General features: G+C 40.5%; 1 protein-coding gene across 1 annotated transcript in view; it reads left to right on the top strand.

Annotated features, from left to right (window-relative positions):
- The first annotated feature begins 347 nt into the window (after positions 1–347).
- The window catches only part of APCDD1 (APC down-regulated 1), a 33,363-nt gene continuing 16,698 nt past the window's right edge, over positions 348–17,012 (top strand). The window contains exons 1-2 of the mRNA XM_019712605.2: positions 348–479; positions 13,618–13,801. Of these exons, the coding sequence (XP_019568164.1) occupies positions 422–479; positions 13,618–13,801 (242 nt within the window). The 5' untranslated portion in view covers positions 348–421. The remainder of the gene's footprint in view (positions 480–13,617; positions 13,802–17,012) is intronic.

Genomic DNA, 17,012 nt, shown 5'->3' with positions numbered 1-17,012 from the left:
ACAGCTCGGAGCGGCGCGCTAGGCGGTGGCGGCCCGGGCGGGACGCGGCGGGGTCCGGCGCAGAAAGGACTGGAGCGCGGATACGCCCGGGTCGGGCACGCGGTGCCCACCGGCTCCGAGGAAGCGCGCCCCGCAGCCCCCGCGCTGCGTTCCCCGGGTATGGGGCCCCGCGCTGCGGCCGCCTGATCGCGGGCTTGGCCCGGCCGCACGCGGGCTGGGGCCGAGAAGCGGAGTCGCCCCGGTGTCTCTGCGCGGGAGTGCTCGCCCCGCTCGGCGCTGCCGCCTCGTCGCGTTGTCCGGGGCCGGAGGCGGGAGGGTAGAGTGCGCGCGGCGCCGCGGCTGTTCCCCGGAGCAAGGGCCCAGGACGGCGAGCGGCTCGAGCGGTTCGGGGCGCACGGGAGGTCCCGGAGGAGGACTGGAGATGTCCTGTCTGTACCGCCTCCAGCTTACATACCTGTTCCTGGCCCTCCTGCTTCACGGTGAGTTCCGAGGGGGAGGGGTGGAGGAGGGTGCTGGAAACCCCGAGGCCAGCAGAAACCTCTCCGCGGAGCCAGTCTCCTTCGGGCAGCTCCCTGTCTCTGCGCCAGCCTAGTAGAGCCCATGCTTCCTCTCGCTCACCCCTGGAGAGGGACTCGGCGTTTCCTAGGCGCTGAGCCCCTCTCCCCTGGCGGCTCCCAGAGCCCTTTGGCGGCTAGAGTTTTCTTTCTGGAAGGGTGCAGAGCTCTCGCACAGAGACACGTTTTTATCTCCTGAATCAATTGCCTCAGGCCCTAGGGAAAAGTATTATCCAGTGTTGATTTTTAAACCGTAGACTGTCAGGAAATTGCAGGCTTTGCGATCCTGTTTCCAAAGTGTCAGAGCTCAGGAAGGGCTCTTGATGTGGTCCAAGCTTTTACGGGACTGTGAAGAAAAACTATGGTCATTTAAGCGGAAAAACAGCTTGCGGGTGTTTCTGTGTTCCCTTCCTTGGACTAGAGTTGGTTGAAAGGGTGGTTAGTGATGGGGTTCTCTCCCAAGTAGATTGGATGCAATTTCAAGGAGCAGGGGACTTGTGACAGCCAAGGTGTAATAATTAAAACCAGTCTTGTAAGTTCTCTGGAACTTGACCTTATTTCTCTCATGCTCGCTCTTGATCATTTTGTCTCTGTGCTTCATGTGCCACATTTTTCTCAGGAGCTCTAGTAAACCCTTACCCAGAGAACATCAGTGCTAAGTTCCAGGAATTGCACTGAGAAAAATAAGACGGAATTGCCGGGGGTCACTAAGGCACACTTTATGGTAGACTGGTGTCCAGCATCAGGACAGACTGGCAGCATGCATTGTGCAGTTTCAGACGGCCTGAGCGCACTTTCCCTAACGTGGACACCTGAGGTTTCAGCAGTGTCTCCACCAGGAGCTTGACTCGCCTTCCTCAGTACCCACCACAGCCACCCCAAATCTCTGCAGATCAGATCAGCATCCTCAAGGACCCTTTAAGTTCTGAACAGGACCTGCGTCTGGATGGAGTTTCAGAATGCATTGTAGCCTGCACTGGAAATCAGGCTGTGACCTCCCCAGAAGATCTAGGAAGGTTAACCTTCGAGCTGTACATGGCTGTTTTCTTTGTAGTCCTGCTTGGGGCAGGGGGCTCAGGCAGCATAGCCCCATAGGCCTTGCAAACATGTTGGGCTGGGCCAGACCTGCCTGATTGCCAAGGTGTGCTCTGAACTCCAGTGATCCCAGACTTTAAACATCAGGATGGAAGGCTTGAAATTCAAGGGCCAAAGAGAGAAGGTATAATTATAGGGTTGCACTCCTAGACCCATCTGCTTAGAATTACAGAGCAGTTTTAATCTTTGGCTGAAACATGAAACAAATCAGAGCCAATGAACAGATCAAACAGCAGCTGCCACACACACCAGAAAAAAAGAGGGCAAGAGAGATGAAACAGAGAAAATTGTCCCCTTAAAAAAAAAAATCTGTTGTAATATCTCTGAAGAGAAAAGATAGTATGATCAAGTCACTTCAAAATGAAAAATTACTTGACATTTGGCAAACACATTTTTTTTTTTTTTGGACGAAACCATTGACTTTTGGACTGAAAAAAACGATCCTCAGAGATGCAGCCTGGGCCAGTTTGTACTGAGAATTTTCTTCCTCTGAGGGGTGGGTGTTGTAATTATACTTCATACCCCACTGGTATTAGCTGGGATTTTAATAGCTGGCAGGTAACAAGAGTCCAAATATATCCTTAGTGAGGTTCTGTATAACCCCAAATCTCCAAATTTGAATCTGAGTTGACCTAAACTCCTTGGGATCAGGGATTACTCAGATCCAGCTGTGCTGGGAGGAGAACAGTCTGGAGGGAGAGAGTAAGGAGGGGACCATCTGCACTGTAAATAGAAGGAAGGTGGGGCCAGACCCTGTGCTTGTGTGTGCATGGCACACACTGTGTGCACGTGTGTGTATGGCAAAGGATAAAAGATAAAAAAAAAAGTTTGCAAAGTTAAATTGGATGGCATGGATAACCCTACAAAAAGTTATCCAATTTCATTTGTCTTGTTTGTTTGTTGCTTTCAGTTTTATATCCCACATATGAGTGAAATCATGTGGTTCTGGACTTTTGCTGTCTGACTTATTTTGCTTAGCATGATAATCTCAAGATCCAAACAAACAAACAAACATCTCGTAGATACAAACAACAGTTTAGTGCTTACCAGAGTGGAAGGGGGTGGGGGGCATGTAGAAGAGGGTAGAGGGGATCCAGTATATGGTGACAGATTTGACTTTGGGTGGTGAACACACAATGTCAATATACAGATTATGTATTATAGAAATGTATACTTGAAACCTATGTAATTTTAGTAACCAATGTCACCCCAATAAATTTCATTTAAAAAAGTTATCCAATTTCAAAGTGAATCTACAATGGCAAAGTCATTAACCCTGAAGTCCCCCAAAGATCTACTTAGATCCTGCATGGAGTGTTGGACCCTAGTGAAGGAAATAAACAGGGAATATATATAAATATATATAAATCCTTGGGATTTAAGAAAACCTTGTCATAATTCATTAGGATAATGTAAAACACCAGGAAAGAATTGGGTATTCCCCAGTTCCCCCTTTTCTGCCTGATATTTACTTGATTGATGTAGTTTTAATAGAACATAGCTTTAATCAACCTAATCCAAGAGAATGGCTGTGTCGTACTAGGTATATAGTCAGGGGTTTTGAAAGCGTTTAAAAATTCTGTAGTAACAGATGGCACATGATCATATATTTTAATAGACTTTATAAGTCTAAAGGAAATTACCTGATACCTCCTTAGAATGGCTTAATGATATTTTTCCTGATAAATAAGCATTTTATTTTGTTAACCATAGGACACCATTTGCCTATTTGTGGTGGCAATTAGTAGGTAAAAACATATTTTCTGTGATTATAAATATAGTTGTGACAAACATTAACAGATCTAGTTTCAGACATCATTTATAGATTATTTGTTACACTAATAAGTCACATGAATACGATTAAAAATTGCACAAGACCTTCATGAAGATTCTGTGTGAGGATGCTATTATGTTTGGCATCCAATCTTTATTAGTTTTTTGATTACTTTTATTTCAACTCATTGCAAGTTATAAATCACCTTTAGATCCTCTTGGTAAGCAAATTAAGCTCTGGCAAGACTCAAGTCCGTTGTTTACTTTTGCTGTTTTTTAAAACTGTAAATGTAGTATAAGACTCAAGTTCAAAAGTCGTTGGCATAAAAGTATACATGTCAGTGTTACTTTCCTCTCCCTCAACTTCTGAAAACAATTGCATTTCTTAATCCAAATAAAACCTATTGAATGTCATGAAGGTATGCAGCTGGAAGCTGTCCATTATCACTGTTTTCTTTGCTTAGATGAAAAGCCACAAAAATCATTCAGCTCCAAAAACACAGATTAGCATGAGGTATTCCAGAATAAGTGGTGCTTTAATGCACAGCAAAGTGCTAATTCTCTTTGCTAATGGAAACGTTTGATTTTATGTTTTGAAGCTGATGTTGGGAGAGATGGTCTCATTCTCCAATGCTGTTAACTACTGTAGAATTCCTTTACTTTTCTGAAAGAGGAAGCCACTTTTGAGCTATTTCCTTTCATTCAAGCATATTCTTTCAAAACGTTTAAAAACTGTAGCTTACCAAATGATAGCTTAACCAATACAACTCGAGGAAACATTTAAATAGGGTAAAAAAAGAATGTTTAAATACCGTTTTACTGAAGACAGTTTTTGTAACCAAGGTAACATTGTCTTTCCTGCACCTTTTCCCACTTAGTCAAAAAATGAAATGTGAAAAAAGGAATATGACTCATTTGTACACAATGGGACAAGGGTCTTAGACAGATGTTAAATACTATTTTGTGAAATAAATTGACTTGCTTCGAACATATGGCTAAGCCGATCTATAATCGCCACGTTCATTTTTTTTCTCACAAAATGAGAAAAGAACTAAACGTAAGTGGATGATATGACTGTGTAATAATATACTGTTTAGGAACAGACTTACAACAACTTCATGTCATCAATTAAAGTAAAGCATAAAAAGTTTAAGACTAGAAATATAAAGATAGGTTATTGATTGTATACATCTTCTGAAACCTTACATAGTAGGACATGTCTTCCATAGACTGCATATAGAGTTGATGTGATTACAGAGAAAACTTCAATAAAAACCTGCCATCATCATCCAAGTGTGACTTCTTACTGTGTCAAGATTTTATGTGTACAATTCATTTAGTTCTGTCCAACTGGGTAATACAATTCTTCTGAAAGTCACATGATAAGTATCTAGGTTAGAGAAAGGATATGGTATCATTCCAAAATATTAACGGTATTCTGTTCTATAAGGGTTTTCCAGTTTCATTCATTCAGCTAACTATTCATTCAACAAGTACATTTATGGGAGCCTACTGCATACCAAGTGCCACTGCTTGCTGGGGACAGGGGTTGTGAGGAGGATCATTCTCCTTTCCTGAAGAGTACTAAAGAGTACCTAGGGGGGAGAAGAAAAGCTTATTGCAGAGCCCCCGAGCTTCGAGGATGGCACCCTGTGGTCGACTGTAGCATTTTTCCTTCCTTAACTTGCAGCACACCACACACGCACACAATTATGTTCACACACGCCACACATGCACGGGACTATGCTGAAGAGCATGGGTGTGGCAGCAGTAGTCAGCTACAGACCCAACATGCAAATTTAGCGATCTGTGCTTCAACCCCAATGTCTAGCCTGGGGACCGAGGCAGCAGAAGAAAAGACATAGAAAATTACCTCATGTTCAACTAAAGTCAAATGGAGCCAAGAATTTGAAATCTTGAATTCATTATACTTCTCATAAAGGGAAAAATACTTATAGACACGAAGATTTAAAGATTGGGAAAAACAGCTCTCTTGGTTTTATCTCAAAAAACAAAAACTGGAAATAAAAACAACAGCTTGGTAAGCCCAGGTATGGTAGTAAAATCCAGTATGCTTTTATTCTAAAACATGAGAAACTGTTAGAGTTTTTCTAGCAGTTTCCACTTCAAAGCACACATTTACAGTAATGACTGCTTATTTAATTGGTCAGGGCAATTTCATGGCTAAGTAATTACCTGCATTTAATCTAATCAGTCCCGTTTTATCTGCTTCAAGTTTACGTATCACACCAGTTCTAACTTGAGAATACTTTCTCACTCTGATTATCAAAGGAATACATGTCACATTATATAAAGTACAGAAATATGCAAAATGAGCAAGGAAGAATCATTCAAAACCCTCTACACAGACAACCATTGTTAATATTTTGACATTATTTAGCCTTTTTAAAAATTGTTTTTGGAGCATTAAAGTACATATATAGAGACTAACCTAATCAAAGATAATGTTCAGTCCCAAGTGTGCTTGAAAATTGTTTCCTTCCTGACTAATTTTACATTTTGTTACATGTAACCTGGTTTGGCACTTTTGACTCTCAATCTAGATAGGCAGGTGAAAAACTGCAGAATATATCTAGGTAATTCAGATTTTTAAAATGTTATTTAAAAAATCAGGGACTTGGACATGGAATATACTGTCCTTTCACTTTTCATATATATAAACAATGGTCCATGCCTAAGAGGTAACCTCACACATGGTAGGCTCTCAACTGTTTGAATGAAGGAATATTGACTTTCAAAAGGCAAAGCAGTCACTGCACCTCCTCCCTGTCCCATCCCCTTCACCCTTCTGTTTGGTCTCCTCAACAGACTGGCTTGCTTTTTAAGGGCACCATGGATTTAGGGATGAGCTTTGCTGTGGGTGACTGTACTAGAAGTACTGTATTTGTCCCCTTTGAAAACTGCTAAGGACTGCATTCTGAATGCATTATCTGGCGAATTCAGTGGTGTAAACAGTCACCTGGTCACACATGTATTTAGGGTGTAAATCGCTGTGTAAATGACCAACCCTATGCTTCTTTTCATTTCAGGAAGTCTGGTTTTATATTTGATATCATTGGGAGTTTTCACTCTCTGAACAGTAAATTATTGCAATTATGGTAGTAATTAAGATCATTCTACATCATTTAGGATTACTGTTGTGGAGTAATTTATTCCTTAGGAGTAAATCACTCATGCATATACACATACACAAATATACACACGTGCACCTGTGTGTGCACGTGAATAAATCCTCCAGAGCTCCAGGATCTCATTTAGTTCTCTGGAAGTGGTAATCTATGAAATTGTACCCTGTAGCCTTCAGGAATTAATTTGTTTTTAACAGGTGAACAGTTTCCTTCCAGACTACATTTTTTCTCCCACACTTGTCATATGATTATTTGTCATAATAACTATCTGGGCCCTGGCCATGGACCCCTGATGTTGGAGACATTTTATAGTGGAGTCATTTTGATAACGTCCTTATTCAGAATTCCACTGGACTGGGAACAGTGCTGTGGAAAACTTCCAGTTTATTTGGTCTCATGGACTGGCTGTTTATATAATACTTCACATTAAAGTGTGGTTCTCTACTTCTTTCTATACATGTATAGTAACTGCCGTTTCTAAATGAGATAAATGTGCATAAAGTGGATTGTCAGGTGTTATACAAACTTTAGTTATCACCATTATTATGATTTTTACTTTATACAGGGGAAAAAGGCGCATATTAGATGACTTACCCAAAGCCACCTTAAAGACTGAAAACTCACTACTTTCTTAATGTATAGTTGTTTAATCCTTTGAGATCATCTTTCCCTTGGATTAATTTACAGCAAAATCTTAATGAACGGGAACCAATTAAGTAGTTTTCTCAATTAACCAAAATATCTAGAATCCTCAATTAATGAAAATGTTGATCTTATTTGTGTGTGTGCGCGCGTGTGCATGCGCGTGCGCACACACACACACACACACACACCCTTTATCATTCGACAAAAATAAAGGGGTGGGGGAAACTCATGGCTTACACAGGGCTATTACCTGTTCACTTCAGTACCTCTGTAAAGTACCATCCAATGGACACTAATGTTCTTAATAAAGACCCTGAGCCACTTTAAGAATCTGACTTATTAGAGAAAGATCATAATGTCAGCTCATTCAACATACAATGGCAGAATTTTCAACAACCAAATATTGTGATTAGCCAACATGTCCAATTAAGCAAATAATCCAATGACGTAGAGGTTTTAAAAAGTTACATGTAATAAGCACATTTATTATAAATAATAGGTACTCAGACAGGAACTATCATAGTTGACATACTTGAGTACTGCATTGCTAAGTACCAGTATGACTGATTTACACAATTTTAAGTGTATTAAAGTAGGACATATAAATGTTTTGAAAAATTTTCTCTACAGATGCAGTGCCAAATTAGTAGAAGTTTGTTCCTACTTTCCTCCTTCCCTCTTTCCCTCCCTCCCTATTTCCTTTCTTTTAACATAACTTCTTGGTAATACTTCTCCCCACAACATGCAAAAAATAATCAGTATCGTGTTTCCCCGAAAATAAGACCGGGTCTTATATTAATTTTTGCTCTAAAAGACACATTAGGGCTTATGGTCAGGGGATGTCATCCTGAAAAATCATGCTAGGGCTTATTTTCCGAGTAGGTCTTATTTTCGGGGAAACACGGTACCTCTCCAAGACCATATAAAATATTTAGTTCTATTTGTTGAAAGTAGTTCCCTTCTCTTTCTCATTTATTCAGTCAAAAATGATACACTGAGCTATTGTAGAAGCTTCATGATTCTGCTTCCCACCCCTACAAAAAAGGGAAAAATGATCTTTTCAAATTAAATTCATAACATGCCATTACATTGGTTAAAATCTTTTGGCGGTTCCCCTTCACCTCTCCAGTTAAATCCACACTCATAAGATGACACATATGGCATCTTGATTATGGCCTTGCCCCTCTTTTGCTGCTTCTCTGTCCTGGGACATCCTGTGATCTCCCCTCCCTGAGCCTTCTCCAGTTCCTTCTACACAAATCTCTCTGCCTCCTTGTTTGAATATGCTGTATACTCTACCTAGACCACTTCTGTTCAGTCCTCAAGGCCTAGCCGCCCCTCCATGAATCCCCACAAGGATGTATTCAGAGCCTGCTCCCTCTGTCCCTATGAGTCCCTCTACAAGCCCATCTGGGACCTGGTTTCTTGTCCAACTGAGACTACCTTGGAGCGTAATGTTAGTAGCTTTCAATGCCTGGAACAGTGCCTGGCCCTTTCGAGCCTTCCTGACTGTTAGAAGGAATGCGTGAGTTGCTAATTTCAGTTCCACATTGTAGTTGACATATTCCAGCCTCATGCAATGAACACGGTTCTCAGGGTTGACCAGAAGGTGAAGGCTGGTCTCTCTGGAGGGCACACCAGGGCTGATACTGAGAAGGAAGTCTTAGGGTATAAAGATGTAGCTCTTACCCTTGGCCTCTCTTGCAGCTGAACTTGGTGCTTCAGATAACCTTTTAATTCCCAGTTGTTTAAACAAGTAGCACTCACAAAAAGGCTGTCCACATTTTCCACACCAGATGAGCCAAGTAATTATTGGAGACTTCAGACCTAAAAGACAGTTTCTTCTACCTTATAGCAACTCCTGCTTTCACTTGACCCATTTAATTTTGTTCCCTAAGAATAATCAAGGTGGTGGGTACTTCAAAGGGAAAATATAAAAAGGGAAGAATACCAACCCCACTTTTTTCCACCCTAAAAATACAATATCACCCTAGAGTGTGAACCTGAAATCACTGTGTCCTGCGGGGACTGCTAACTGTAGATTTCTTCACCATCTGACTGCTCACTCTGGCACTTTTCTGCCCTGATGGCCTTGCCACATTCATGAGCTTTGCTTATTGTCCTGTAAGAGTGATAGTGAAATGGAGATTTGACCCTGGAAACCCTGACTGATTTATTCTTTTGCCTTTCTAATGATTGTATATTGGTCACTCTTGGATTTTATTTCTTCCATCCTTGGTTAAAAAGCATAATTGTAGGCTCCCTTTCTGTGTGACTCTAGCCTTATGAATGACCCATGCAAATCCTGACCTCACCCTCTCTTCCTCTGCCTTTGAACTCCCCACTTTCTTCTCGGAGCCTCCTTCATCATCTCTTACCTTGTTCTCTGACATCCATGCCAGTGAGACCTTAAGACCCTCAAGGTCAGAAAAACTTACCTTTATTCTCCTTTATGCTTCAGGCCTCCAAAATATACAAAGTAATAGTGAATAGGTATCTGTTAAACTGTGTGGAACTTACCAACAACTACAGAGCCTGGCGCTTTGGGTCCCACCCTCTTCTACATCAGAGACTCTAGCTAACTGCCTGGAGCCCTGTGTGTTTACTCTGAGGATTCTGTCCTTCTCAGAGTTCAGAGTGAGCCTGGCTCTAGGTAAAGTGCCATTGTTTTAACTGTATTATTAGTTATGAAGGACTTTTTGAGGGCCATCTAAGAGCCTAATCATTAATTAAAATAACCCCAGCTAACATTTAATAAGAACTATGTGCCAGGTCCTATATTAAAGAAAACAGTTAATTCTAAGATCAACCTTAAGGGATGAGTAATGATGATATTCCCTGTTTACAGAGGAGTAGACTGAAGCTTGGAGAGGTTAAGTAACTGAAGGTCACAATGCTAATAGTGTGTTTCATTGATGGTGAGGTACATGCATTTTTCATATTTTAAGACCTTTGTAGTGGGTGTGCATCTTATGGCTGACGTGGATTCTAATCCCTGTCAGCCTGCAGGCAGCACTTATGAGGAGGTGACACTGTCTTTGCCCATGTCAACCTGGACACAGCTGCTCATATTGTCCTTACATCACTCACTTCATTTGTGTGCATCCTTGGTACTGTGTATCTTGAATTTAGTTGCAAATAGGCTGGCTTTTAAAACAGTAAACATTTGAGCCAAGTGTGCTTGCTTTTTTCTCCATAACTCTTACAAAGCACACTCTCAGCACAGAAGAAAAATGACTGAAAATCAGACAGGCCTCTTGACAGTAATGGAATGTCGTTTGACATTAGTGGAGCAAATATTGATCACTGGAGGAATAACTACAATTCCATATTTTCTCACAGAGAAATTGCTTGGAAAGCAATTGCTTGGAAAGAAAGATACGTACAAAAAGATGAGACTGTGTTTGTGTTTTGTTACTGAGATACATGCAGAGTAAAGGGATTACTTGTCACATGTGAAAAAAATGCAACTAAAGGCAGAAGACATTGCCACATCTCTGAATAGATAAAAGAAATAAGGAAGTCACCAGAAGCTGCTGTGCATGATTCATAGGTATCTCAGGACTGTTGTTAAAGCATTGTGTCATTGTTCAAATGCAAGTGTTTTTGCCACTGGTAATAAAATAATGATTCATCTTAACAATCATTGAAATCTCGGATTCGATGAAATCCTTTAAGTGGCAGATCCAGTTTCAAATTCAAGCAGCCTAGCTCTAGAGATTTCACCCATGTCCACTACCCTCCAGGCTTTTTATCTTTACAGGAAAAAAAAAGTTTTTTTACTGAATGTAAAGGGGTTTACAAATCAAGTTTTAGAACATAGCTTGATTGATAGTGAGATGATGGTGTCTTTACTGACTGCTTATGTCATATTTAAAGTAACATCTTTCCCAACTCTCAATGCCTCATGACTTGAATTAAAATCTATTTTAAGTTAGCTACATCATAACTGATCACTAGAGAGCAAGTTGTACTATGTTTCATTCCTTGAATGCCCAACAGGGAGTTCAGGAAATGCTTCCTATCATCAAGATAATTAAAACTATCGGGGTTGGTGGAGGTACAGTGACTAGTCCCCCTCTCCCTATTCTAGTTCAAAGCTAACTGAAAAATGAACACAGGTGTCAGACAAATGGGTATTAAAACATTAGAATCATGATAAACATTCGATCAGGAGACACAGTAGAGAAGGATGTCCATGGTAGGATTGCTAATAGTTGATCCCTGGATTTTTCAGACTTTCCACCTGGCACAGTGCCACAGCCCAACAACTGAAAGAGGGGGCCTCACTACAAGGCGGGTTGCTGATCAAAATGCGTGTACCTTGTTTCCCCGAAAATAAGACCTAGCCGGACAATCAGCTCTAATGCGTCTTTTGGAGCAAAAATTAATATAAAACCCGGTCTTATTTTGCTGTAAGACCCAGTCTTATTTAATATAATATAAGACCGGTCTTATGTCTTATTTTTGGGAAAACACGGTTCTTTGAAAACAGGCTGATTTTGAAAAGAGAAAGAGGAAAATGACCGAGTAAAACACATTTGTTTCCTCCTCCATCACACACACACACACACCACTTCACTAGGGTAGGGTTAAATGAGGGATAGGGAGGACCACCCAAGAGTTCTCGCTAGTGGGAATGCTTTCCCTTGGATGGAAACAGGAGGCCACAAGAAAGGAGGTCCTCCCTTCATAGCCACAAGCACTAGTATCAACACCATTAGGCATAGATTTCTGAGTTTTAGTGTTTCTCTCATTCTAGCTCAGGTCTGAATTACTTGGTTTGGCCAAACAGGATTGGTTGGTGGTGAGGTTGCATTTAATTTGAACAGGATAGCATCACGTTATTTTACAGTTGCATTTCACAATTTTCATTTAGTTGAATCATACCAATAGGTGTCTTTGCCTCGTTGCCTTTCACTTTGTTTAATATCTGCAAGAACAGTCTGAGTCTGTTGTTCCATCCCAGGGTAGCATTCTACTCAGAGGAAAACCTTGAGAGTTCCCATGTGGAGATTTGTCTTCTCAGTGCTTTCGATAGAATATTATGTAGGTCAACCCTCGGAATCATGGAAAATATCTGTATGTTTTACAAATGTCTGTACGTGTATGTTATCAATCTATGGGTCTGAGTTTCTCCAGTAGATTTTTCATCATGTTGGTGTAAGTTGCTGTTTTCTGTGTCTAACCTTTTATTTTCAAATGATCTGTGATAAACCATAGTTTCTTTATGAAGGTATTCAGGTGTTGATTAAAAATACATAATTGCCTCCTCACAGGTAGCATTCTAAGAGGTGCATTTATCTATTTTGCATATATTTTTATTTTTCTACATTTGTCTAACTAGTATCTTCTTTTCTAACATAGAGCTAAAAATATAGTAGGTACACAATAAAGACATTGATTTGTTAGTTCAAGAGTGAGTCTCAAAAGAAACAGTGGGCTTTCAGGTTATAACTCTGTTTTCATTGCTTTATTCTGAACACTAAGCTGGTGAAAGTTTACTACTGTCTATAAGATAAACTATTTGTACTGAAGATGAATTTATCCCTTTACCCATGGAAAATAAAAACTGTGCAATCTTCTTGCAATTACTCTTAATTTTAAACTCTATGTAGTATATTTAGTCACTAGCTTTGTGGTGGTGAGGAGGGACCCCTTGGTAGATAATTGGAGAAAAATGTCATGCCCTGACTCCATTGTAGGGCAGGCATATGACTTCACTCCACTGAGAGGGCATCCATTTGGAGACTGAGAGAACCAGAAGATGCTTGATTTGGAGTGTGAGCAGATGGGAGCCACGCCACATATCACAGTTGGGAGTCTTTGGAACTGTTCCCTGGGCCTTTCTCCATTCCATCAAAATTCGCTTTTCACTGAGGCTGGTCTCCTTGCTCCTTTCCTTCCTCAAGTAAATGTGTCACTGCACATGTCACCTTTCCTGTTGATCCCTCTCTACCTCTCCCTTCAATTCCATATCCTTCTCTTTGGTGGCTTATGAACATTTCTCTCCTCTACTACCCCTGTGACATTCATTTGTCTGCACTGCGCAACTGTTCATTTAGATGCATGGCTTTAGATGCATTTAGATGCATTGCCATTTCATGAAGGCATGGATTTGAGCTCAGGCTTTGCCGGGAACTAGCCAAATAACCTCATGCAAGTCCATGTGTGTTATCTCCATGGCCCTCAGTTTTCTCACCTGGGAAATGATTTCCCAGGACACTTCACACTTTGGAATCTGTATTTATGAGAGCAGAAGCAGTGATACAGCTTGGTGGGGTTGAGGTTGATGTGCGTTTCCACTTGCAGTGATCTCCCTGCCGCAGAGGTGGGTCTTCTGCCTGGTTCATGTCTGCTGTTTGCCCTTCTTTCCTCTAACTTCCACTATTCTTTTTCAGGGCTGGGAGAGGGTTCTGCCCTCCTTCATCCAGACAGCAGATCACATCCCAGGTCCTTAGAAAAAAGTGCCTGGAGGGCATTCAAGGAATCACAATGTCATCACATGCTCAAACATCTCCACAATGGTGCAAGGATCACTGTGCAGATGCCACCAGCGATCGAGGGCCACTGGGTGTCCACTGGGTAAGAGGGCCAGGGCAGGAGGGGTGCCAGGCGGGATCCAGGAGCCCACTTCTATGGAAGGCCCTTAGGGTTTCTCAGATACATAGAGACTTTATATAATGTAGAATGATTTAGGTGTTGTCTAAATTCTAACTAAGAGCCAAACAATGTTTTGAAACTCTTGATAGGTAAAGAAACAGAGCTAAGTACTGTAGAAATCTTAGCTAAAGTATAGATGATATTGTACCACTGCTAACCACAGGGTGTGAGTGAATAGGTCCCTCTGTGGGACCACTTGTGTATAAAAAGAAACCATTAGCAAGTGAAATTAGGAGTCTGTGTTTCCCCAACCGTGAAACATGACTTGCAAGCTCTGATGGTCTAAATATTCCAGCCATATTCTGGTAATTTAATATATGGCTTCAGGGTTCTAAGAGTAAGTTAAAAGGTACTCATGCTACCTCTACTAGCCGGGGCGTAGTTCTTGGATTCTTTTCCAGGCTGTGGAGCTGAGATTTATCCCAGTTTGAGCTCTGGCTTATCTTCCATTAGAGCTTTTAAAAATAGCCTAGAGGCAGACCTGCAATTTTTCTCCTACCCATTAAATTGTTGAGAATTAACAAGGCTAACTCTGGGATCTGATCACTTCTCCCCTGCAGCCACTGGGTACCTTGGGGAGGGATCAAATAAATACGGAGAAGAAGAAAAAAGAATTTTATAAGATGATGAAGACCCAGAGGTTTTGTGGGTTTTTTCGTAAAAATAGCGTTTCTCAAAATAAATACATGATAAATATTTGCACATTCTTAATGTGATGTACTTTTAAACAATTTATTATTTTATTAAATATTTATTGAGTGCACAAACATTTACTGTGTGCCAAGCATTATTCTAGATTTTGTGTTTATATCAGTGAACAAAATAGACATGGTCCCTATCTTCAGGAATTTTACAAATAAATATACAAAGAAGTACTATGATGAGGGAAAAAACAACAGGTGCTAAAGGAGAATACCATGGGCCCTATTTTAGGATGGGGGTGGGGTCAGGAAAGGCTAGCAAAGAACAGGACACTTGAGTTGAGATCTGGTTGGCTATGCAAAGACTGAGGGAAGAGCTTTCCATGTGGAAGAACTAACAAAGGCTGGGTTGGAGAAAGCACTGACGCAGAGCGCTCTCAACCTGGGTGTGGTAAACCAGGGAGAACAGCCCGAAATGAGGCTGCTGAGGAAGGTGGGGACAGCTCCCAGGGCACCTTGCAGGCCAGGTCTCCTCTCTTGAGTTTAGCTTTTAATTTTAATCTAAGAGAACTGGGAAGTCATTTGAAGAGTTTTCAACAAGGGCCATGCTTAAGACATGATTCACCTCTGGCATTCTGGCTGCTGCGTGGCAAATGGATGGTAGAAAAAGTGATTTGGGGATGACCAATTAAAAGACTTCCAACAGTTCCTACTGGAGATGAAGGAGGCTCAGGTAAGGATGGTAACAGGGCTGACAGAAGTGAATGAACTTGAGATATGCTGAGCTCCGGAGGCCAAATCAGCAGATCATCTATACTTAGATAAAATATTAAAAAGAAGTGATCATCTTAGCTAAACCTCAAGGGATATTAACCACTGCTCACATTAAACTTTTCTTTCCATGGAGAAGAAATCTTGGGTCTTCTCTAGATGATGGATGCTCAAAGTACTGCTGAGAGTTTTATGTTCATATAATGTTATTTGACAACAATTGACAATCTTTACTTAGCGAAAGGTACCCACTTCAAAACTGTTTATCTTTTACCAGTTTGTTAACTAAAAAAATGGAAATGTTAGCACTTTTGAGAACCACTGGACTTTGGGATTTCAGCCCCATTGTTTAATTTGGCAAAGTTGAGTCAGCTCCAACCAGAATTATTGTGTATAATATATACGTGTATAATATAATGCATAATATATATAATATATAATATCTGTATTATAGAGATGAGCAGAGTTATAAGACCAAACCAGAATATATACAATGTATAATATACATAATATAATTATATGTACAAAGGATGCCATACACATTTTAAGAAAGAAAAAAACTGTATTAAAATTGTAATACTCAATATTGTATCAATAACAAAAGATGAATACAAGTCACGTTTGAATTCTGCAATTATAAGAGGTGCTCAAAGTAGTTACCATCAGCATAATTTTAATAGCTTTTTCCTTTCTTAAAATATATATATTTTTTTGGACCGTGTGTGTGTGTGTGTGTGTGTGTGTGTGTGTGTGTGTATTTATTTATTTATTTATTTATTTATTAGACGTGAGCAGAGTTACAAGGCCAAAATTAATGACATAAAAGTCATGATGTAACTGAGACTAGGATCTATGTAGCAAAAGGCTATACCAAAAGATGAATTCTTTGGCCAACCCTTTAAAGAAAACCTCCACCATTTGCCTCTTGTAGATTGTGTTGCGTGTATATGAATTGATTACAATTGAAGCAGTGTGAGGAACATACCTGAGTTAAAACCTACTTAGTCATTTGTGCTCTGTAGACCTAGGCCAAGTATTCCTGGCTTAGGTATCCAGTATTTATCTAATGCCACAGCAAAAAACAAACACCACTTTGTCATTGTCAACAGCACAAAATAAAAAGAATGCTTATTTCTGTTGTTATATTAGCCTTATTTCACTGATTGCCTCTTTATTTTACTGCTAGAGGGAAAATTAATTTTGACTGGATGGGAGGGTGAATTTCTGATTGCCTCTGTGACATTTCCCCAATACTAGATGCCATTTCAGGATGATGAACATCTAGCACGTGCCTGTTCTAGACAAGGTCCATAAAACAGAAATGGTCAGGAAATGAACCATTTCTGAACTAGCATAAATATACTCTTCTTCCTTTTTCCTACCAGAAAGGAAGAAATTTCTCTGTAAGTTATGCCCATGGATGAAACTGAGGATGGCAGGTTTCTGCTCTCCTGGCTTGTTCATAAAGTAAATGAAAGGCTTTGTGGTGTAATCGATTAGGCTCACAGGCTCTGGAGCCAGACTGTTCTGGTTCATGGTCTGGCTTTGATGCTGGCTGATTGTGACCTTAGCCATGTTTTCTAATCTCTTGTGCCTCTGTTTCCCCATTTGTAAAATATGGACAATAAAAATACTCCCTGACTCATAGGTTGTTGTGAAGATTCAATTAACTGGTATCTATATAGGACTTAGAACAATGTAAGCATTTTATTATTATTACT

The sequence above is a fragment of the Rhinolophus sinicus genome, chromosome 4, assembly GCF_057876585.1.
Source record: "Rhinolophus sinicus isolate RSI-liver-muscle chromosome 4, RSI-T2T, whole genome shotgun sequence".
NCBI lineage: Eukaryota > Metazoa > Chordata > Mammalia > Chiroptera > Rhinolophidae > Rhinolophus > Rhinolophus sinicus.
Note: the sequence above shows the minus strand (reverse complement) of the source record. Positions and strands in the feature narration are given on the sequence as shown.